The 24,343-nt window shown below is 37.1% G+C and overlaps 1 protein-coding gene across 3 annotated transcripts in view; it reads left to right on the top strand.

Annotated features, from left to right (window-relative positions):
• MCTP1 (multiple C2 and transmembrane domain containing 1) overlaps nt 1-24,343 on the top strand; it is a 290,569-nt gene that overhangs the window by 124,878 nt on the left and 141,348 nt on the right. For 2 of the 3 annotated variants that reach the window (XM_075526464.1, XM_075526466.1), the window contains exons 3-6: nt 7,170-7,312; nt 11,004-11,083; nt 11,646-11,754; nt 18,604-18,642. In XM_075526464.1, the coding sequence (XP_075382579.1) occupies nt 7,170-7,312; nt 11,004-11,083; nt 11,646-11,754; nt 18,604-18,642 (371 nt within the window). The remainder of the gene's footprint in view (nt 1-7,169; nt 7,313-11,003; nt 11,084-11,645; nt 11,755-18,603; nt 18,643-24,343) is intronic. The other variant, XM_075526465.1, reaches the window with a different exon arrangement.

The raw sequence follows: 24,343 nt of genomic DNA, 5'->3' as shown, positions 1-24,343 counted from the left end.
GCTTTTATGTTTGCTTTACCTAGCTTTTTTTTTTTACATTTTAAGATTCAGCTTTTATTTCAGTTTTCATTTAAGGTGTAGTAAATCATTATCCCTGGGGAATGGGGAAAAACTTGCACATTTTACTGGAGAGGAGAATCATTGACTGCATTGTTACATTGACAAGGGCAACTCACATGTTTGTCAATTGCAAGTATATGTCAAAAAGAGTATTTCTGTAAAACTGGAAGGTATAATGTATAAGACCAACAGTGACCTCTGCTTTTTAGACAAAGCAAATCAGAGCCCTCTATCTTTGTGCCAGAAGAGGTGAAACCTCTGATCGATTTTGCAAAAGCTGGCTGTCTTGGAAAAACAAATGCTCATGCTTTAAACAGTTTCAGGCAGATTTAAACCATTTCAGGAAGATTATAATTTCAGTCCTGAGGTTTTAGGGGCAGAACAAACAATGTTTCCTTTGATTAAGGGATGTAATTCTATTTATATTAAAGTATATTAACTAGAATAATAATTTGAACTGCAAGGAAAACATTTCTGTAGCATGCTTAAATCCTGTTTAAATGAATCTGACTTCAACCATGCTTAAAATGAAATGTGAATGTTTTCTTGAAATTAGGCTGAGCATTGCACATTTGCTTTTTGTCTATTCTGTCCTGTGCCAATATGTTTTTTTCATTCTTTCTAATTCACAAGCATAATTAGTATTGGCTTAAATGAGTATTTACTAAACTAAGTAAAGATACTTGTCATGGGCTACATTGAAATATAGTATTAAAGCTGCCTTTTTTGTAGCAGGAATGAGTCTTCAAAAGAAAGAGAAAAAGCTGTGATTGTTATAACCAATATTTTTTTAATGGGCACTGAATAATTAAAATCCTGTATTCCCTGTTGACTTTTGAGTAGAAGAACTCTGCATCCTGTAACATCTCTGTGCTCACTGTGAATTTGTAATGGGCATCTTCATTCTTGGATATTAATTTTCCAGAAGTGCTTTATATCATTTAAACTAATTAGTGTCCTTTTCAGGCAAACTGGGTGGATAATTCTTTGCTAGGTGGATAGAGGGACAGAAAGTAGGATTATTTATGGAAAAGCTGTGGGTGTTAGTATTGTAGTAATACCATTGTGGTGTTTAGGGGGTTGCGACGACCAACGAGAAGATAGGATTGGCAGGTCTTGTACAAGACAAATAATAACAATTTCTATTTGTTAAATTAATATAAAATAATTTGTGGTAAGTAGTTTCCCTATGTTTCAGAATAAAAGATTGGACAGAGCAGACATACTCTTCTATGTTTCTTTTCATGAAATGCTTCATATTGCAGTTTGGAAATATAAAATACGTAAAATGCTATGAACTGATACGTGTTTTGCTTGACATACCCAGCTGACACATACTTGAGAACTCTCCTCCCACTTTTTCTTCTACCTTGGTTGTTACGAAGAAAATAACTGGAGACTGAGAAAGTTTATTAAGAGGGGAATGAGTGTGGATGGAGTCAGAGAGAAGGGGAAAGAGATGGATGTCAGTGAAAGAGCTCTTCATGCAAGGAATCCAGAACAAATTTTTCTATTAATAATTAAGTTTCTCAGAAATTATGACATCAAAATTATTGGACATCTCTGTGCATCTCTAGTGGTTTGCTTTCTTTTCAAATAACTGTAGATCAAATGAAGCAATTCCAAGATTGAAAGTACAATGGAGGAATAGTAGAAAGCTGTGACAGATGTTTAGTTATAGTTCTAAGTGTAAATGAATTAAGAACATGCTTTTACCTTATTTTTGCTTCCAGAAATGTGTACATTGCCCAGTTACTTGCAGTGATGAAAAATTCTGTTCTCCCATATTTATTAGGTATTTACTGCTTTTTACACTGTGCTTATTCCTGCAGTATTCCTCCTATGTCCTGTACAGCAGCAAATCCCATTTAATTACTGTGATTGCCAGTTAATAGTATTTGAAGGTTCTATTTTTTCAAACCGCTAGGCTGAAATTGGTCTAAGTGTGTTATTTATTGCGTATGTGTGGTGCATCCAAACGAGAGTCGTGATTTATGTTAGGAACTGGATGGGGCTGCAACCTTAGTAGCATCACTGCTTAGCCATACTACCTCTGTAGGTAAAAGAAGAAAAGATTTTGTGTGCAGGTGGTCTGCTTTGCAGCAGTGGTAACTACCTACACGGAAGACCTTAACGGATTGGTTGGTTTGCTTTTTTCCCTATAACTAAAGCCATAGGGAGAGGAGAATAGGATAGTTTCTCTGATTTGCTCTGTTTTCCTTTCTGAAATATTTTTCTCAACAGCCTGAAAACCAGATGATCCCCAGGGGAAAGTTAGTTTTTTAACTTTTTTTAAAAATTGAAACTAGAATTTAAATTGCACAGTGATGAGCATCTGAACTGTGCAAAACCTTTTATGGCACAGTCACTCTTGTTTTTCAGAATGAGCTTACGTATGGCTTTCTGTTCTGTTTCAAAAGTTAAACTGTGAGTGAATAGCAGTGGTGGAAAAATGAATGCATTTAATCATTCTGTAGTTAAACAGTTCTAATTAAACCAGTTAATTAGCTTGTGTAATAAATGTACTTGCCTAACTCACCATTTTTCTAAAATGTAATTTCTTTCTTCTTCTTGTATGAAATATAAAAATATCGCTACCTGAAGCAACAGGTGAAAGTGGTGTTTTTCAGTATCCTTCATCTATATTACATTGCTTTTTTCATAGCCTGTATCCTCTCTTTTTAGTGTAAGATTTTAAAATTTGCCTTTAGGATTTCAGTGTCTGGCTACCATATGATATAGATAGATCTTCAACCAAGGGTTTTTTAGACATGCGGGTAGGTTGACTTTGTTCACACTGTGTCAAGTGCAAAAATATTGTAGAGGAATACGGAGACTTTTGTCTCATCCTTTCTGTCTCATTAGCAGCAGTTACAGGGGAGCAGTCTCAAGCTTATTACTTGATCTCATGGTTACATTCACCTCTGTGTTTGCTGTTGAATTTTGTTCAGTTAGCAGTTTATCACATTATATTAAATAGGATTTCATTAAGGAAAAAAGTCTGTTCAACAAGTGGCCTAATAATGTTGAAAAGCCTGTTATGAAGCCTTGGGAACCAATTAAGCCAACATATACAGTTCATTGAGAGGGCATGTTCTTTATATCCAATACAACTTTGATTATTGTTCTGGCCAAATTTGCTTTTGCTGTATTTCCACTCTATTACACTGCTCTGGTTCCTTCCGAAAAGCAGTTCAACACTCCTTTGAACAAACATTTTTAATATTTCTCCAGTGAAATATTTTTTAATCTTCTTTATGTCTGCTTACGGCATCTAATCTGTGGCCTAAACTTGCAAAGCCAAATCCATTTTAGGAGGTGTCTGCACAGAAAGGGAAGTGTTAGACCCTGGTGTGTAAGCCTGGAAGTGTTGGCGCTGGAGTTGGACCTGCAGGACTGGAGGAGTGCTTTCTTCACAGGGTCAGGTAGCAGCGGCTGCGATGGTGGATAGTTCCTCTCCTGGACTTTGGCAGCATCTTTAGGTGTCTGTTAGGCCGATGTTTCCTAGGAAAAGAGAGGCTGCCACCCTGTGCGAAGAGTCCTTGTTGCCTTTACACAGGCAACGGTGGTGCTTCAGCAAAAGGGCAGTGTCTCACAATTTGGGGTTTTTTGAGAGAAGGTTTTAAGCTCATGAGTGAAGGCTCATGATGATGATTTAACTGGTATAGGTAAGACAAATGTTTGTGCAATTAGGCCATAGTGAGTCAGTTCAATTGAATGGTCTGGTAAGTAGGAAACCGATGAAAAGTCTGAGACTTGAACAAGAAGAATACATGACGGATATCAGGTTCTTGCAGGGTCAGTCTGAGGGGTCTTTGATTTTTTCTGGCTTTGTGTCATGAACTTGTAGTCACTATTAACAATAAGATCCCAAGTAAACTGAATTTATTTTTCTCTTTAAAAGAGCAAAAAATCTGTGAATTAAATAGTTGATGTTGATTAAAATTACATATTCGTATATTATTACATAATATATTTAAATAATGTATTAACATATGCTTGATGTGTTATTAATAGCGTCATATTGATATGAATGCACAATTACTATACTAAAATTATATAATAAGTGTGAAAATTATTGTTATTATATATTAAAACTGGGACACTGTGACAGAGAGCAGTGCTGGAGGTAGCTTGGTGCAGTTCAGCAGAACTGAGAGAGGAACAAGTTTTTGTCTCTGTTCTGCTCCTCCTTTTCCCCTCCCATTAGGTGAAGGTATTACTGAGTGATTGCATGGCTGACTAGATTAAATTTTTTAATCTTGTCTTTCTTCATACATATACTTTTAAAAATTTGGTGGTCTCTCTTCAAGTGATGGAAAAGGTGAAGGGCATGGAGCTTTTAACTTAGTGGACCTAATGAGTTCTCAGCTTTAAAGTAGAGATGTGTCGAAGCAAGCTTCTTAGTGCTTTTCAGCATTCATAGCACAGAGATACAAACCCTGAGTTTTTGCAGTGTATTTTAAGCAGAACTAACATTTGACCCACCCTTCTACTAAATTTACACATAAAAATGAATTAATATGAAATTATTTTACATCTGGATCCTAAACTATTCATTGGGTATATATGTGACAACAGTGTTTTACATCAATTTCAAATTTCAAAAGAGTTTTTGAGATTTGTGAAGCCTGCACAATAAAAGTTATCTGTGTTTCACGGCAACCGTGAGGAAAATCAGTGGGAGGATTACAGCTTGTGGGGGAGTTACGGCTTGTTTACTGCTGCTGATTTGTTGGTGTCCCTGTTGAAAGTATTCTTCAGATTTCACAGAATTAATTCAAATGTGTGATCTTTGCCTTAAAAAGCATCACCACTACTTGAATAACGAAGGAACAAGTTAATTGTGCTAGACTAAATATTTTTACACCACTGAAATTCTGCCCCAGTAATTTCAGAAGGGAATGACCGTAACCCTGTGACGTGTGAGATCACAGTTTTCCACCGCTATAGTTTTTTGAACCACCTTATAGTTCTTTGTTCCACCTTATAGTTTTTTAGGTAAAGAGTACTGACATCTTGTGGCTGCAGGAAATAGTGCAAAGGGTTCTGGTCATACCAGCCTTTATATTTAGAAAAGCATGTTGCAATTTTAACAAAAGCTAATGACTGCATTTCCCAATGGATGTAAACACAAACCTCTAGAATATGCCAGTCTCGTGAAAAGTGTTAAAAGTGACAAAAAAGTCTGTCTTATAATTTTGCTGTTGCTCACAAAGATGCAATTATTATTCGTGCTAGAATTATTGTTTATTTTAAGATAGTTTTGGATCAATTAGACTCAAATATTATTAAGACTCAGAAATAGCTGAGAGAGAAATAGAAATATGAATCCCGTCCAATATATTTAATTAAAATGAATTTCACTTACATAACAATGAAGTCTTACCAACTGGCATTTTAGGGAAGGTATTAGTTTGAAGTTTCTATCCAGCTTTTTTCTTTTGTTTAAAGACTTAACAGTATTTTTTGTAATCAAAATATGCAGGAAAAGATCAGTAGTCTTTCTTTAGTCCACCACGGAGGCAGTCCACCACTGTTGCCGACACAACTTCAGTGTCTTGTAGCTGTGCCCCAGCGTTCATCAGCTGCAAAATGATTGCCTTTCTCAGCTGGACCAGTTCCCAAATCCGTTTGCTGGCTCATTCCTGAAATGTTGGTGCAGGTGCAGGGGAGCGGGCAGCAACAAGCACTGCAGTTGCTCCTTCCAGCAGCAGCGACGGCTCGCTCCGGCTTCAACATTCGTCAAGGGGCAGCCTCTGGTCAGCCTCTGGTCTCCCTGCTGCTCAGCCTGTGGTCTCCCTGGTGAGACTGCTGGACACAAGTGGAAGAGGCATTTGACCACTTCTGTCCCTCTCCTTCCCAGGAGACCAAGTCAGCTTGGTCAAGCTCAAGTCAATGCACTGGCAGTTGAGGTCAGATTGTGGGAAATAACACCGTGGCGTGGTAACGGCGACGTAGCAAATCACAGTGTGAAACCTTGTGGCTGGGGAACGTGATTTTATTTTAAAGCAAAACTGATTTTGGTCATTTGCTTTCACACCCACATGCTCACATTCACAAGCATGGATCTGTCGTCTGGGTCTTGCATGGTGGAGAGCGGAAGGACACCAGCCGACAGGTCCTCCTCACGTCTTTGGGGCTCCTGCTAGTGGGATGATCACATCTGTGCTGGTTTTGGATGTGCCATTTTATACCTTCTGGTAGCTGGCAGTGATTTATCTCTCAGTCTTGTCATGCCTCTGTCTGCACCATCAGGTTTTTGCTTGCTGTCCTTTGTCCCCGTGCATGGGTGTCTTGAGAAGAGGACACAGATGTGCTCCTGGATGGCTGCTAATCTCTGTGCCCCCACCACGTGCCACCCCAAGAGTCCTCCTTCCACCGGTTGTTCCTTCTGATACTTCCACACCCACGTTCCATCCATTCTCCGTTCATTCCATGCTTAACATTTCTCTTTCAATTCCCTTCAGGGTTGTCTTTCTGGTCATAGTTAATTGTTATTTAGTTGTATCAGGGGGCTTAGACTTGTGCTCTCCTGCAGGTTGGTGACTGCTGCAGGAAGCATGTGAACTTTGTGGACTGACTTGAGAGTTGATTTGCTCATCGTGAGTGTTGTAGGAAGTGTGTCTTCGTGCAAGAGGGAAGCCTGGACACAATAAAGTCAATGAAGAGTTACACTAGTGGTGTCAATGGATCCTGTGCCTTTTCAAAGGCATAAGATAATTAGATTAATATATTACAGAAATAATTTTAACTTTATAATCTAATTTTTGTGATTGCGTTAAGATAAAATCCCAGTCCTAATAAGGACATAATTCTTAACTGAAAACTACACTGCAATAGCCAGTATTTCATGTATGACTTTGAGTATGGATTGAAAACAACAGAAGGTGATGCATGCACCTGTTTGATGTTAACACAGTGAATTACCTGAGTAATGACACTGCAGAAAATAATAAATTGTGATAATAAAAAATCCTTTCCTCAGCTCCTGTTTTTAATTTGACTATCAGTAGAAATTACATTTTGTTCTGTTTAAGGTAATTTAGTCTCCATTCTGTTAATGTATTAGAAGGACATAATTAACAGTATATATGTGTCTTTAACAGGAACCAGTGATCCGTACGTCAAGTTCAAACTTGGAGGAAAAGAAGTATTTAGAAGTAAAACAATACACAAGAACCTCAATCCTGTGTGGGAAGAAAAAGCTTGCATTCTTATAGATAACCCAAGAGAACCGTTGTATATAAAGGTGAGACACTATCTTACTTATATCTGTCAAATTACAACAGAATAGTTATTGAAAGAATTTATATTTTCTATTTTTTGTATGCTGAAAAAATTATTGTTCAATAGTGCATTACTAAAGACTATTTAGAGGTGAAAATTATTTAAATTACATCTGTATAATGATGATGTCAAAATTTCAAAAAAAAAAGGTAATTACAGGCATTTTTATTTATTTCAGGCCATAATTGTTTTATACTTCTTTAGTGTGATCTTAGGAGAAGGACAGAGAAAGTAAACTGTGTTTCATGATGCTGGCATCCCTTTTATTTATGGAAATATCATTGCATAATTCTGATGTGAAGCATAATCTATGCCATTAAAAGCAATTCTTTGCTGAGGTTAATTTGAGAATTTATCAAGATGTGTGCCCAGTTCTCCTAGGTTTTGTTTTTTTCCTATTTGTGCCTGAACACAGAGAGTTTCCTTATATGTTTTGTAACGCTTTATGCTCTTTTTTTTTTTTTTTTTTACATTGTAACTCCACGTAGTATATCACGGGTGAGGATGATTTTGTCATAATAGAGGGATCACTTACTCCAAAATAACAGATAGCTTGAGTTTAAATCAAAGAGAGGCCATCAATGCCCAGAGTAATTAGCAGCAGTGCCACTAGTACTTCTTAGCTACCCATGTTGGAATGGAAACTAGAAAAGCTGTGATCATTGTTTTATAGGCACAGAAGGGAAAGGTGCTTTTCTGGCCCCAGTAGTTTATGGTGATCTATATCCAAAAGTGATCCTTAACTGTGTAAAACAAAGTAGATAAAAATTAAGTTCTAAAAATGTTATTGGAAAAAAGGTACCCTTAGGGTTCTAATTAGAACACACATAGGTCAAAAATACTTTGAGAAAGATTCGAAACTTAAGTTTTACCTAAGTAATCCTTTTAATTGGTCTGAAATGATATAATGCTTCAGATCAGTATCAGTTTTAATCTCAAATACATGACAAAAATTTTAACTGAAATATGGAATTGTAGATTTTTTTAGTACATGAATGCCACTTAAACAGCCTTTGCGTATCGACCTGTACTAAGTTTCATGTATTCTGCTCAGATAAAGTACATCATTATTAGAAAAGTGTAAAGTTAATTATAATTCTCAATTGGCATTTTCCTCCCCTTATTAAGCTTAGTGTCTCATAAGGAATGAACACATGCCCAGCACTGTGAAAGAGAGAAGCAGATTCAAAGAAGGACACTTACAACATAACTACCTGTTTTGATTTATTTATGCCAAATATCAACCCTGCAGTAGGAACACAAGGGAATAGGTCTGCGTATTTTTTTTTTTCCCTAGGAAGAGTGTGTCAAGTGGTATAATGTCTATCCATGTTTGTACTCCTAACACACTGTGTGAAATACTTCAGTTTTTACAGCTTGTTCACATATCCTAAGACATGATTTAATAGTAGTATCATAGAATCATAGAATAGTTTGGGTTGGAAGGGACCTTTAAAGGTCACGTAGTCCAGCCCCCCTGCAATGAGCGGGGACATCTTTCACTAGAGCAGGTTGCTCAGAGCCCCGTCCAACCTGGCCTTGAATGTGTCCAGGGATGGGGCATCCACCACCTCTCTGGGCAACCTGGGCCAGTGTTTCACCACCCTCAGCACAAACAGTTTCTTCTTTATATCTAGTCTGAATCTCCCCTCTTTCAGTTTAAAACCATTACCCTTTGTCCTGTTGCTACAGGCCCTGCTAAAAACTCTGTCCCCATCTTTCTTATAGCCCCCTTTAAGTACTGGAAGGCTGCTATAAGGTCTCTCCAGAGCATTCTCCTCTCCAGGCTGAACAACCCCAACTCTCTCAGCCTGTCCTCACAGCAGAGGTGTTCCAGCCCTCTGATCATTTTCGTGGCCTCCTCTGGACCCGCTCCAACAGGTCCATGTCCTTCCTGTGCTGAGGACCCCAGATCTGGACACAGAACTGCAGGGGGGGGTCTCACCAGAGTGGAGCAGAGGGGCAGAATGCCCTCCCTCGACCTGCTGGCCACGCTGCTTTGGATGCAGCCCAGGATACGGTTGGCCTTCTGGGCTGTGAGCGCACATTGCTGGGTCATGTCCAGCTTTTCATCCACCAGGACCCCCAAGTCCTTCTCGGCAGGGCTGCTCTCCATCCCTTCATCCCCCAACCTTATTGATACTGGGGATTGCTCCGACCCAGGTGCAGGACCTTGCACTTGGCCCTGTTGAGCCTCATGAGGTTCACATGGGCCCACTTCTCCAGCTTGTCCAGGTCCTTCTGGATGGCATCCTGTCCCTCAGGTGTGTCAACCGCACCACTCAGTAAGTAGGCTGAAAATATTTATTTGACTTTTTCATCTTGATAATTTTAGGGGGAGAAAACAATTTTATTTTGCAACATGAGCTGAGATTTCATAAGTTGTTTTCTTTCCCCACTAGAATCAATATTAGAAAGAGACAATATGAAGGTACCAACTAAGGTAGATCAATGCATATGAGACAGTTATGCTCAAATACTTGCATTCAATCCTTTGAGTCCCGCAGCAATACTGTAGCCATCGGGCTATGGGATTTCTGTTACTATTGTCTTAACCCTGTCCATATTAAAGTATTTTTAGAAGATGAACAGCTTTAAGTGCCTCCTGGAGAACAGTTTCTGTAATACAATAGTTGAAGTATTTATGTCAAAATTGAGGACGTTGAACCTAGGCCTGTCACATCTCTGTTAAATGTTTTCATTACTAGCTGTTCACAAGTTTCACTCTCACTTAGAGCTGAAGGTATATTCTGGTCCTCAGAAATTCTCCTGACAATGTTTGCCAAGAAAATTCAACTTAACTAGAAAGTTTGATTTTGATAATTGACATTTTCCCATTTTTGTTTTTGTAATTTTGTGTCACAACTTTTCTTTGTTGCCATCTACCTTTTTTGTTCATTTCCCCCAAAAGCCATCCCCAGTTTCTTTGTTATTTTTCCTTCTGACTTGGGAAGGTGTAATCCATCTCAAATCATTGATGCTACTCCACGTACTGGCCACAGATTCCTGTCTCGATGTCAGTGAATTTGTCCAGATGCTTTTTCTTCAGGTATCAAGTTAGCAGACAGGGTCTTCATAGTAGAGGAATAAATGTCACTATTTCCTTACACATATCCATTAAGTTTTCTTCTCAGATTATAGTATTTCTAAACCCTAGAAACTTACACAACCTTCAAAACCTACAATTTTATCATTCCTAATACTGATGAAAGTGCTGTAATAACCCACTTCTCACAATCATATCCCACCCTCCTGCCTGTACTTTGCAAAATTGATAAAGGTATGAATTAATGTATAGCAAATCAGTGATTCTACTTAACTTTAGTTATTCTTGTGGTCTTTCTTCTTTTAGTGCCTATGCTTATAAAAATGCTTCCTTTTTATAAAGTTGATGTTGTTCACATATGCAGCCTAGTAGTAGTATACCCCCATGCCTGTACATGATGCGTTCTGACTTTTACATAAGCAGTTTCAAACTTGATTTTGTGGCCAGAAAATTGCAGGTTACTTTCTGGTAGTCCTGGTTTGACATGTGAGAAACATGTGGCTTAACTCTGGAAAAGGAGTTTCCAGAACCATTCATAAAGCAAGAAAATATATAAAAAAAAAGATTTCCGATACTGAAAAATGCATTTATCTCCTGTGCATCTTAGGTCTTTGACTATGACTTTGGACTTCAAGATGACTTTATTGGTTCAGCATTTTTGGATCTCACTTCATTGGAATTAAACAGGTATGGCACAAACAAGACTACAGAGTCATTCTTTATGGTTGTCTGCTAATATCATGTTTGTGGAATTTTAAATAGAACATTATGCTGGAAAATAATTATATAAACCTACACCACATAAAACTAGCCGAGGAAAAACACTTACACTTATGGAATTACTGTAATATGAATATTAATAATATATTAACTGATCATGCACAACATTTTTTACAGTGTCTATGGAGAGGTTAGTTTTATAACTGCTTTGATCTTGTTTTTATATTATCTTCATTCACAGCATTAACACCTACTGTTTAACTTTCTTTTTTCTGTTTTTTAATACATTAATGCTACAGTTCAGATTTGATTACTTCAGTACGTAAAAGTACTTAACAAGGAGTAACAGTATTTAGGATTTATTTATGAGTGTTTAGACTGCAATACTTAAAAGCAGAAATAGGGTAAATTTGTGACACCATTTTCAAGTAATTTCATATAAATGCAGATGCTTTTAATTCTCATGATTCAGAAATTTCAGTATCTGAGAGCCTGAAACAAAAATAAATGCATATATTTTGGCTCCTAGGCAAACAGATGTTACCCTGAGTCTGAAGGATCCTCATTACCCTGACCATGATCTGGGAAGTATATTGTTATCAGTTCTGTTGGCTCCTAGAGAAGAACAGCGAGAAGTGGTAATTTTAAATATTTTAATATGTGTCATCACTCTTGCGTTTGTTCTGTGGTTGGATGACTTAAAGTACAAGAGTAAACCACATGTTCTGAGATTAATTTGATTTTTCCAATTCTTAAAATAACGCTGGACAGTGTTTCCGGTACAGTATAGCATACTTAATCTGAATCGGATCCTCCCTGAGATAGTTCTGAGGGATCCAGATGGATTATAAATGTTCAGCAGTTTCGGATAAAGTCAGTTGCAGGTGAATGGTGCTGATTAATACGGAAAAATATCAGTAAACCACTGGTGAAGAATTTTGGACCTAGTGCTGCTATCTCTAGATAAGAACATTTGAATCCTATTCCACACTGAAAATAAAGAAACTTGAAGAAAGGTAGTATTTCTGCTTTTTGGCCTGTAGTGATGAAGTATTATTTGATATTTTTCAATTTCATGAGCAGATTTCAATTACAAAATTCTGTGGTTTTCTAGGTTTATTGTAATTCCTTCATCAGTCTTAGTTTTCTGAGCTGCTCAGTTGTAAGTGAAAACAGTTTCCAGTTTTATAGTTCCTGTTATTGTGACAAATTCTGTCTCTAGTTGGATGTATTTTATGAGCTTTTTGTCAGGTGACTTATGAGTCAGTATGAGCAGTAGTACTACAACTACGGCAGAAATAAGAGAGATGACGTCTTGCTCAGAGGTTGAAAAATAATGTGGATTCCTTTGGCTTCACAGAGGCCAAGAAAAAAGGATTAATCTGATGAAATTTTCCATGGTTATGGTCAACTGTATGGTTTTTGTAAGAGGATATATGTTTCTGTATGCTGCAGTGTGACACATCATCGTGTTGCATACCCTAGGAATATTGGCAAGTTGTAATATTGTTCTTTTCCACTTTTCTCCTAGCTATTATTAAATAGCCTAGTAAGTCAGTTATTGGAACTAGGTGTTTGGTATTTGGTATGAGAGAGATGTAGAGTTTTCTCTCTACATCTCTCAAAATAGGTTTCTCATCTGTTAATTTTCTTCATGACGTTCTGTTAGAACTTAACACAAATAATGGAAAATGGTAGTAACGTGCAGGAAGTTTATTTAAACAGTGTATTCTTCTAGCAATATGTTTGTCCAGACAACTCAGAATACTATCTTGCAAATTTGCACCACAAAAGCGTTTATCACATAAATTGAAGAATATATTCCATTCCAGTGGTTTTTTTGTATTTGTTTGGGTAAGACCAGCATTTCTGAGTCAGCTGGTAATAGCCCTGTTTTTCCAACTGGCTTTGGCATTATCCTGCCATAACCCAAAGTCATGCAGCACAGAAATACGATATTGTTATGTGGGAAACCATTATGTGGACAGCACATTAGTTTCCTTTTTTCATCATACAGATAGGACAGCTACTGTGCCACTCAGTGTTATCGGCTATTACACAAAGAGCGCTCAAGAAAATCGCAGGTGAGAAAGTGAAATTAAGACACTACAGTGTAACATGTCTTTCATACGGGTCTTCACTCGGTGAATTTGCAACTGAATGTCAAAATTAAGAGGAGCGCCATAGACTTGCTGGGTAGCAACTTTTTTCATATCCAACTGACTGGTTGTAATAGGAGGAAGAATTGGTTTTGTCCTATTATGCATTTTATTACTAGCTTTCTATTTAGCAAGCTAATCCTTTTAGTTTAGGTCAAGTAACCAATTTTTCTTCCCATTCAAACCATTATATGGGGCTCCATTCTGATGCCCAAGATTGCCCAAGAAATGCCCAAGATTCAGATTAAGATTCTGATTCCTAAGCTGAAGCTTTATATTTGTTATTAGAAACCAGTCTTCCCAAGATACGGATCTCAGAGTGGTTCTAACAGAGTTGCAGTAAATTCAGAACATTTGTGTCAGAATGCAGGGAAGATGACCTACAAAATTAATATTGAATTGCTGTATATTAATGTGTTAGGGGTTTAATAATTCAAGGCGCAATTATCTTTTATTCAGTTACCACATGTAATTACTTATTTATCAGATTTTATTTACTCTCTAAGGAGTAGATATATTACAAAATGTATCGCTCCAATTAAACTGTCATCCTTGGTAATTTTTAAAAGGTCTTGTAATAATGAGGATAATTTTTATTGAATTTAATATGGTTGAGGTCAATAAATTTTCAAATGTTATATTAGAGGATCAAGGCTAATTCTTGTCCACTCTGGAAATGTGCACCATACAAAGTAGTAATTAAAGCAACTCCTACATTCCCAATCTGTGCAGCGTGCTGTTTGAATGATTACTTCTTCCATTCTACATGGATATCTCTATGTAGGTAATAATTCAAATAGTAGAGTTGAAATATTTAGATAAAAACCTGTGAGTGCCTTTAAATAGGCTTTAATGACTGCTGCATAGAAGACATAGAAACTGTCTCTGCACATCACATGCATTTTTTTCCTAAGTCATTGCAAATTTTCTTAAATCCTATTGGTGTGATATCCCTATACGGCCTGCATTTCAAAAATATATTTTCTTCTGAATAAGTTTTAATTTGTTCAGGTGATAACTCTAAATTGCTTGCACATGTTGTCACACATAAATGGTATAAAATGGTTAAATCATCAAGCTGAAGAATTCAGAAATTAACTGCTAGTACTTAAATTTCAGGTACTTTAATTCCATATACTTAAATGAGAGTGTTTATGAAGGCTATTGGGGAAACAGAAAAAGGAATAGCTTCAACAAAAGAAGTATTAGCTTTCCCATGTAGCCATAGGAGCAGCATCGTGTCTGATCCTGTATTTTGGGCAGCCCTAGAGTCATAATCCAAACCAGCCCTGTTGAAGAAGACTTGCCGTTTGTGATGTGTCGTTTGGTAACTTTTTGATGAAGATTAGACTTTCCAAGGAGATCCCTTCACAGGATCTGGAACTGGACCCACTGAGAGTGTTTTGGAGGTCATGCACTGATGTAGAGATAAAGGGAAAGTCTTTTGACAATGCATTTGTGTAGCTAGAGGACAGGTCTTGTAGCAAAGCATTTTATTGGCATATCAAAGTAATGTAGCTGTATATTACAGGAAGATGCATCCTGTCATACTGCGTAAGAAATATTGACACTGCTGGAGGACAAAATTCTCCAGCTGGAAGTTTGAAGTTACATGTACAAAACTGAGGGCCTTGTATATTGCCACCTGCCTGTGAGAGAGGTAGTATTACAAATGATTTAAAAAGTTAGCAATCCATTTGAAAGAGTAATAGTTTATTTTGTTTTGGGTGGAACTATCTTTCGTGAAGCCTTGAGGTGTGCAAAGAGATGAGAGAGATTTGGTACACACAGGAGCATCCTCTTCCTTATCTTTCTGAAAAATCTGATGAAATGCAGATTTTCAGTGTGCTGACTGATGAGATGTTCTCTAGAATTTATAGCTGGAAGGTCCTATTTCGTAAGATCAAAACGGATTACATCTTTGGATTGAGATATCAGTTAAGAATATGAACATATGCATATGTTTGTGTAACTGTATGGAAAATTATATTACGGACTGGGGGGGGAGAAGTTATCTTTGAGTCCTGGTGGATTGTGAAAAACAGTGCTTAAGTAGTTTACAATTTGTGTGTTTCCAGCAGAATAATATCGGACATGGTTTCAATTAAAGGAAATTCAGTATACTAGTTTCATAAATAAGAACACACTATTCGATTTTTGTAGTACATTTTCTTGGAAGAAAATGCAGAAGTGGCCGGCAGCTATTGATCATTAACATATGAGTGTGGGCATGCGAACAAATCAAAATTTCTAGGAAATCTTGTATGTAAGTATATTTGCCTTTTGCAACCTAGTGCTTGTTCTCAAGGCATAAAAATGTGAACTTTTAAAGTAATAATCTTGTAATACCTCATTCAAACTATGTACATGAATAGAAGTCCTGTTCTTTTGAGTTTTGATAAATGAAGGCAGTCTGATTTGTTCTGATTTCCGAACAATCATAAATTGTGAATCAAAATTTATGAATTATTCTTATGCAACTGTAAAAATAAGAATGCCTTTAGCATTCATGAAAAGTATAATATTTTTCCAGCCTAACACAATTAAGTTGCAGTAGCACTAGCTCCAATAATTCATTTGCATTTGCTCTGTGCTGTTAACAATACTTGTCCTTTAGATTAATGCAGCATTTTTAATTGTTTTTCTTTGAGAGGACAGATAGCTTAGATAGCTAGTGTAAATAAAGAAGACTTGAAATAAAAAAGTATGTATATATAAAAATGTTAAAACCTGTAAGCTCTAAAAAAATCTATTATTTTAACTCTTCTTTTAAAAATTAATGTGTTTATGATGTACTTTCTGTATTTTTCATTAATTTCTCTTTTGGATGACCAGTGTAAAAGAAGTCAGAACTAGCAGTGACTTGATTTTTTTCTTAGACCTGCTCCAGTGATGTTTGTTTTGTTTCTTTAATTCAGACAGTATTCTATTAATATTTCCCTTTGGATACATGTTGTGCTGTGCATGCCTGTGTGACACTTGTAGTTGCATGCATGCCAATTAAAAATGTGTACGTGATGTCTGCAGATTCTGTGTTCGGTGTTGTAATCATCGGTGCCGCAATGCATGTGAGTTTTTCTGGCTCTTTCTCCAGCAGAGTTCAGTGCACAGATTTTGTCACTGGAGAACTTGCAGAGTGACTGTGAGTTCATCAGAGCTGCATGTCTGCCGTGTCTTCTCTACAACAGTTGTTTCTAACCTTGGTCTTACAGGCAGCTCTCAGCTACAGGAAATTAGAAAGCTGGTAGCTTGATGAGAACTGTTGCCTTGGGGCCAGCAGATTGGGGACTACTGTTCCGCCACTGCCAACGGCCTGAGTAGCGTAGAAAATGGAAAAAAGGAAACATATGAATGCTACTTGGATGTTGTTATTTAATGAGAATAATACTCACAGTATTGTTTTTTCCTTAAATAATTTATCCCAAGTGATGCTTAATACTTTTTTGCTTCATATGAAGATATTAACACCATTAATATGCTGTCAATTTGCTTGCTGTCTTAAATCTTACAATGCAATATTATTTTTGTTTTATTTGCCTAAGGGATAACAGCTTAGGAAAAAGCGAATGAGAGAGATGGACTCAGGGCATGGAATATTTTCAGATGAAATAGTTCCATGTAGATCACGCATTGTAATCTGCCCTATGCTATATATTTGTTTTATTGGCTTCTAAGGATGGTTATAATGGCTTCAGCTTATCCTGCTACAGCTGGTGATGATGCTGATGCACTCAACAAGTACAGCCATATGATTCTGTATCTGCTACTCAAACTGAACTCCTCGGAATCGAAATAATATTTGATCCGTAGTTAATTCAGCTTGTTGGGCCGTATTCTCCTCCTTGCTCACAGTCTGGCCCAAAGCCCAGTGAAGCTGAGTTTGTGCTCTGACTTGTAGCTGTGCAGGACTCAGCAGCGACGAGGAAGGGAGGAGCTGTGGTATGTTGCAGGAACTTGGAGGTCTTCTCCAGGGCCAGCTGCATGCCTCAAGCTGCTTAATTCTTATGTGCCTCTCCTATAAAAATAAGTTAAATGGCTTTCTCCAGATTTATAAAACATTTAGTGTCTATGTCTATATTCCAAAGCCACAGTGCTACAATTATCATTAACTTACACAGAGGCTTTAGGCTTTAACTGTCCATAGCAACTTAAAATTTCTCCTCAGCAGCTAGTTGTTTTTCTTCTCCCAAAAAACTGTGTCTATTTGAAAAGTTTCTGGATATTTCAAAAATATAAACCCCACATATCTGCCCCCATTTTCATTTTTTCCCCATGTGATACTTTTATTTCTTAGCAAGGAAAATGTTTGCATTCAAAACTGATTTCCATTATCTGAAAAATAAAGTGGTTTTGCAGTACTTAATTAAAAACAAAAGTTTGTTTTTCATGACATCAAGTTTCAGTAGAAATTAATGGCCTTTGGTTTATTCTCGCTCAGTGTCCACAACAGGCTGCTAAATGTTACTATATTGTACAAATTAATTTCTCTGTGTTTCCACAGAACTGTTGTAAGCAACAGTTGTGTTCACAGATAAATTGTCGACATCCATCTTGACCACTATGTCTCTTTTGTGTAATGATTAAGAATCTGTGTCTGTGGACCCTTTGCCTCCCAGCATGTCAGAGCATTGTTTCTAGCAGTGCCAGGGTTTTACAGATTATTTAGGTAGTGGGATAGGGCTACTGCATTTTGGGTGTTTTAAAGAGTCAAGGTATGAATTTTTTTCTATCCCATGTGCATGGTTATCAAACAAAAGAGTTATTTTTACTGCTGTGAAACTAATTAGCAGTGGTAACCTTAAGGATTTTGTAATAGATGCATGATGTCCAAGGAGCCTTATGCAGGATTTGTCTACGTGGCTACACCTGTAAGCTAAACAGTAGTGCTCTGAAAAATTGGAGTACATTAATATTAAAAAAACTGTCATTCAAGTATCAGTCAAAATTGAAGTCACTATCAGTAATGGCACGTTAATTTTTTTCATTTGCTTATCCAATCCCTCCTTCCTTTCTTTCTTCCTTTCTTCCTTTCTTCCTTTCTTCCTTCCTTTTTCCCTTTCTGTCTTTCTTTCTTTATTTCTTTGATTTCACATAATGCATTGTCTCTAGAAAGGAGACCTTCATACCACCCAGACAAGTATGCCTGGGTATGAACAGTGCTGCTAGTTGTCTGGATTTGTTTCAGTCTTGTGTAGTTGTTGCTGGAGTGTACGTGTTGCTGCTTCAGTTGTAGTGGTGGCTAAATGTGGATTGTCCCGTTGGAGACAGTTGGCCTCCTTTTCTGTATTGCAGAGAACAGGTAATTAAAATGCTCTATTTTATTTTCAGACAATGCTAATGAGGAAGAGTTGGAAAAGATCAAGTAAGGTAACTTCTGGCATGTGGTCTTCTGGTTTTTTTTTTTTTGAGAAGAACTGTGATGTTTTACCATACATGCCATCTAGGACTGGAAACTTGTGGCACAGGATTTATTCTCCTTCAAATTGTGTTTTAATGACATTGTTTTGTGTTTCATCAAATCAAAACCATGAAACAGTTGAGCTTTTAATGAAATCATTAAACCTCTCGACTTTGTTAGAGCATTATAGCCTATCTTGAAGTCATCTAGTAACTTCATGTAAGTGGCAAACATGTCCTGATTCTTCTTCTAAAACCTTTGTTTTCTCATATATAAACAATTTCCTTAAAGCTTACTTGTTAACAAAGAATTCATGCCAAAGGGTAACTTTCATTTTCCTATGACTTACTGCTCTTACTGGTTAGAGTTTTTGTGTGTGGAAGTTTTCAGAGTGGTGCTTCTCAAAGAGAAATTTCCCTGATGGCTTGACATGCACAGCTGGCAATCGCAGCCAGGCTTTCCAAGAGCAGAGTGCTTAAGGAATCATTCTCTGTCTCCACTCTATACAGCTCTTTATATGCCCCTGCAGGCAAATTCAGTGTCTGGCTTTTCTCCTCTTAGGAGTTGTGTGAGTGATAGAAAAGGAGCCGTGTATGCTCTTTTCCACTAGGGAAAGTCTGGGAGTTTTACTGTAGTAGAATACAATTCATTTTTACCTTTTTCCTGTTATGTGTCTCCAAAAAGATAAAGCAAAAGTGTATAGTTTCTCAGCAGTTTTCTGGCCACTCTTAGCTAATGCTGCCATGCTGCTTTCGAGTTTTAAGTCTTATTATTTGCTTAATTAAAAATAGCATTAACATTTCTTGAAGTCTTGAGCTGTTTTGGTAGATCTGGGTTTTTTTGAGATATTATCATGTAAAGGTGTTAAAATGAGAAAAACGAAATAGCTATATGGGGTGATTTCACTTATTTTGTAAAGCTATTTACTTTTCTAGCATATTGATGCACAAACTTAAATAGAAGTTTATGAATAAACAGTGTTGTATATAATGTTCGCTGACAAATATTTGCACTTTTTTTAACCTTTAAAAAAAAAAAGAGCAGGGTTCATAATTTTTGGGTTATGCATGGGGTTTTCACACAGTTTGCTTCTGTGATACAGGACAGTACTCAATTTTTGTTGCCTTTTTGAAGTCTGTGAAGCAAAGATACTTGGTGAAGTGAGGACGTGTAGTATTTTGATTCTCATATGGTTCATCTAACTTTTCCTGAAATATCTAAGATGCTCAGACTTCTGAAGAGTTAATGAAGAGCCGTGAGGGTGGTGAAGCACACAGCTCTTGTGCATCATGCAAGTGATGTGTTAATTTCTGATGTGCTGAATGTGTTGGATGACAATTTGTGAAACTAGTTTATTAAGACCTTTCCCGTACTTCAGATTTCAAATTGACACAACTGTGAGCTTTGATAATCCTGAATGAATGGCACAACATGCTGTTGGGAATTCTTCAGAGCTGTTCAAGTGAATTATTTATCCATGTCCTCCTTTGTTACATACATTTGATAACATTTCAGTAGTTGCCATTTTATCAAAGGGACATATAAAAATATTTGGCAGATAGCAAATGTATGAATTTAAATATTGCATATTTCTGTATTTATCTCAGCTGAAGTAATAATTTTACCTAGAGATGTAATACATGTACAACATCTTATGTGCACTGTTGTGTGTGTGATTTATATACAGAAGTATCTCAATTAAACCACAGGAGCTCATTTGCCTTGTGAGGCTGTTCCAGAGTTCCAAATCTTTGGTCCACTGTCAGGAAAACAAACTAAAATATCTTTTATTTACAAAGAATTCCTTCAAAAAAATTGCTGTTCTCTGGGGTGCAGGATGATCAATATTAAATAAGACATCATTTGCAGATTGAAAAAAATGTCTAGAAATAGGTGTTTAATGCTATTAGGTAATAGAGAAAGTGCCCTATTTGAGATCCTTCTTCTTCAGGAAGTGTTTGTCTTACACTCCTGAGAGCTGAGAAAAAACAGAATATTACAATTTTTTTAGAGGTATCATTATAAAATTTCCTAAACCTACTTTTTTAGCTCTCTAGAGTCTTTAAAATGGCACTTCTAGTAAATTAATTTGATTTTACAGATTATGACAGTATATTTTACTTTTTAAAATTTAGGTACTTGAAGCCTACCTTTTCTGTAACATACGTAGCTTTAAGTTAAAGCTTAGCAGTTATAAAAAAGTTATAAAGTTACAGCAGTGCAGACCATGATGGCATTGCTCGTGTTTGTGAACTGCATTGATTGCACATAGTTCCTTGGGCCTGTGTAGTGGCTGTGAAAAGAACAGTAACTAATCTTCTCTATTACAGTATGGCAGTATTCATGTACTTGCAAACAATTACTTTGGCCAAATTCTGAGTTTCTACTTCAAATACTGCTCCCCCTATGCACCCTAAAGATGAATTTAAGGTCTAATGAAAACCTCAGGTCAATGCAGCTGTGCATTTTATCTGTTTTGTGTGTAAACCAGTGTTTTCAAAGACACTAGTGTTGTAAACATTTTTTAGTGGTGTTGCAAAAATGCAACATCACTTTTGCTTTTGTTGTTGGGTTTTTTCCTTCTATTACTGTTGTTTGTTTTTTGTTTTTCACTTTTCCCTATCATGTTTGCTTTATTCCAGACATAATCTTGATCAAAATTCATGGGAGCTAGATCACCCCCTGCGCTGTCTAGGTCAGAGGAAATACTCATCATTCACTGAATCTAGCAAAAATGAAATTCAAACAATTTTTAAGTCAGAGCATTTATAAGTTCTGTGAAAAGGAAAGTCAAACTTCCTGTCTTCAGTGAAAGGAGACTCCTGGTGGGCTACTTAAAAAAAAAAAAAAAAGCTGTTTATTTAAAAACAAACTTCTGCTGGGAAGTTACAATTTGCATTCAGCTTTGACTTGATTGTTTTATTTCATCCACCGCAAGCTTGATGTTGCATTAAAGCAAACTGGTGGCCAGGGATTACGACTTCGCAGGTGAGCTGTTTGCTGCATGGTCTAGGAGAGCTGCATGGTTTAGAGTTCAGTTTGTTGGATATTCTGTGGGTTAGCAGACAAGTGCTACAGGAAGAAGACAGTGCTTGTAGGATCTGAATAATCAGTCATTCATTTAAACTGAATACAGGATTTTTTAGCTTCGTTTTTCTTTTCAAAAAGCTATTGGAAAAATGTTGACCTGTGCAAAATGGCTTCCCTCTCTGTGTATGGATCTGACCTGTTCTGCTTCTGTGGTTCTCCACATCCACTGCAGTTTTCCCCTAGGGCAGATTTTCCTTTTTGCATTAATTCTTCTGCTGAAGACTTTCCTGATGGCTCTCCTTCTTTGGGTTGAAGGAAAGAAACTTCCTGCTTCTCTCTTGCTTTCTAAATTATCTGGACACCAGATCTAATTTGGCAATACAGTTGTTGTGTTCTAGGTACAAAAGGAGCACAGAAAAGCCCAAGCTTGCAAGAGAGGTAATTTGTTACTAATAGTCGACCTGCTTCTGACAGTGAGATGAATAGTGCTAATTGCTGAAGTGATTTCCATTACAGAATCCTTGAGGTGCAAGCTCTCCATGTGATGAGAAATAAAGCATTGCTATTTCCAGCATGAGCCAGTGCAAGCAAATTGGGAAGAGTTGTTTTCTCCTTTTTCCTCTGGTTATGAAAACAAGAAAAAATCAATTCTGACTTCTTATTTACTAATTCTCCACAGCACAGAGGCTTAATCAATAGCTGAGGAAACGGTATGGGAAGAGAGCCTGTTAAAATGTTGGCAGCATAAAATTGAGTTAGAAATGCGCGTATTGCTCTCTTTCTCCTCATCATTTTTGTAGTGTTCAGTGCAGTGCTGTCAAAAATAATCGTTAAAAAAAGCTTAAAATTTTCTTAATTATTATTAAGCTTAAAGCTGATGACAGAGGAAAGAAGAGACTGTTTAAATGCACTATTTTTTCTCATGTAAAAAGTGATGTTCTCTTTAATGAAGTACTTCCTCCTCATTCTTTTCTTACCTTCTAATGATGAAATTTCATTACTTTTACTGTGCCTTTACTGCCAACATTTTAAAAAGATAAAATCTTACTGCTTCTAGCACTTTTTAATGTGAAGTGGTGTTCAACTTTAAAATCAAAAGCATAAATACTAAACTTGGGGTCAATGAAGCTATTATTATAATTCAGCACTGATTTGTATGTATATGTCGTGGTTTAGCCCCAGCCAGCAGCTAAGCACCATGCAGCCGCTCACTCACTCCCCCCCGGTGGGATGGGGGAGAGAATCGGAAGAGCGAAAGTAAGAAAACTCAAGGGTTGAGATAAAGACAGTTTAATAATTGGAACAAAATAATGATGATGATGATGATGATGATGATGATAATAATAATAATAATTAATAATAATAATAATAATAATAATAATAATAATAATAATAATAATAATAATAATAGTAATGAAATGAGAAGGAAAACAACAAGAGGGCGAGAGAGGAACAAAACCCAGGAGAAAAACAAGTGATGCAACCGCTCACCACCCACCGACCGATGCCCAGCCGGGCCCCGAGCAGTGACTGCTACCCCTGGCCAGCTCCCCCCAGTTTCTATACTGAGCATGAAGATGCCATATGGTATGGAATAGCCCTTTGGGCAGTGTGGGTCAGCTGTCCTGGCTGTGCCCCCTCCCAGCTTCTCGTGCGCCCAGCAGAGCAGGGGAAGCTGAAAAGCCCTTGACCAGTGTCAGCACTGCTCAGCAACAGCCAAAACATCAGTGTGTTATCACATTATTCTCATACTAAAATCCAAAACACAGCACTATACCAGCTACTAGGAAGAAAATTAACTCTATCCCAGCCAAAACCAGGACAGTGTATAGGACATACATATAGACTTAGGTATTTTCCAGCCAAAATCAAAACTTTCCCTTGATGATAGCTGGAAATGGGAAAGGGGAAGAGCCCGCATGCTGCTTTTTTTTTTTTTTAAAGTGTTTTTGTTGCAAAATCTCAGGTATTTTGTGGTTGTTGCCTCCTTCTAGTAAGGCTTGTCTTTGCAGATGGTGCTCGCCCAGAAGAGTTATTGTCACAGTTTTCAGATAAACACAGCTTGTATTTTTTTTTTGAGTGGTCAAGTAATTCTACCTGCATTTGACGATTAATTGTTTGCATTAACTTCAGCAGAAGCCTTTCTTTGGATGCTCTCTCTCAAAGAGCATTTCATTTTATTTAGAACAGGCAGACTTTTCTGTGAAGAATGTGAAGATACCAGTAAATATTTTATGAAAAATCACCTGTTCCCTCTGTTGCTGTACAATTTGCTGTATGATTACAGGAGGTTGATTCAGAAAAGGGAATAGTGGATTCAGGTGGTGCTGTTTGCTTACAGGGTAATGCACACAGAGCTTGCTTTGCAAGTTTTATCCTCGCTGTGCTGAGTGGGAGAGATGGAGGCAAAAAAATACGAGATGAGGACCTTGGGAAGATAACGGGAATGTCTCTGGAAGACAAGGCTGATGGCAAGGCAGATATTGTTGGTGGACAGACCGAACCTCACTTCCTAGGGCTTCAAGTGTCTGGGATAATTAAAAATCTACCTGTGTGCCGGGTAGGTGTGAAAAAGACAGAAAATAGGAATAACAGCCTGAAAAGTTGTCTTCCTACCCTGAAGTAGGAACAGTGACAGCT

Source organism: Mycteria americana, chromosome Z, assembly GCF_035582795.1.
Source record: "Mycteria americana isolate JAX WOST 10 ecotype Jacksonville Zoo and Gardens chromosome Z, USCA_MyAme_1.0, whole genome shotgun sequence".
NCBI classification, from domain to species: Eukaryota; Metazoa; Chordata; class Aves; order Ciconiiformes; family Ciconiidae; genus Mycteria; species Mycteria americana.
This window is presented reverse-complemented; position numbering and strand designations above follow the sequence as displayed.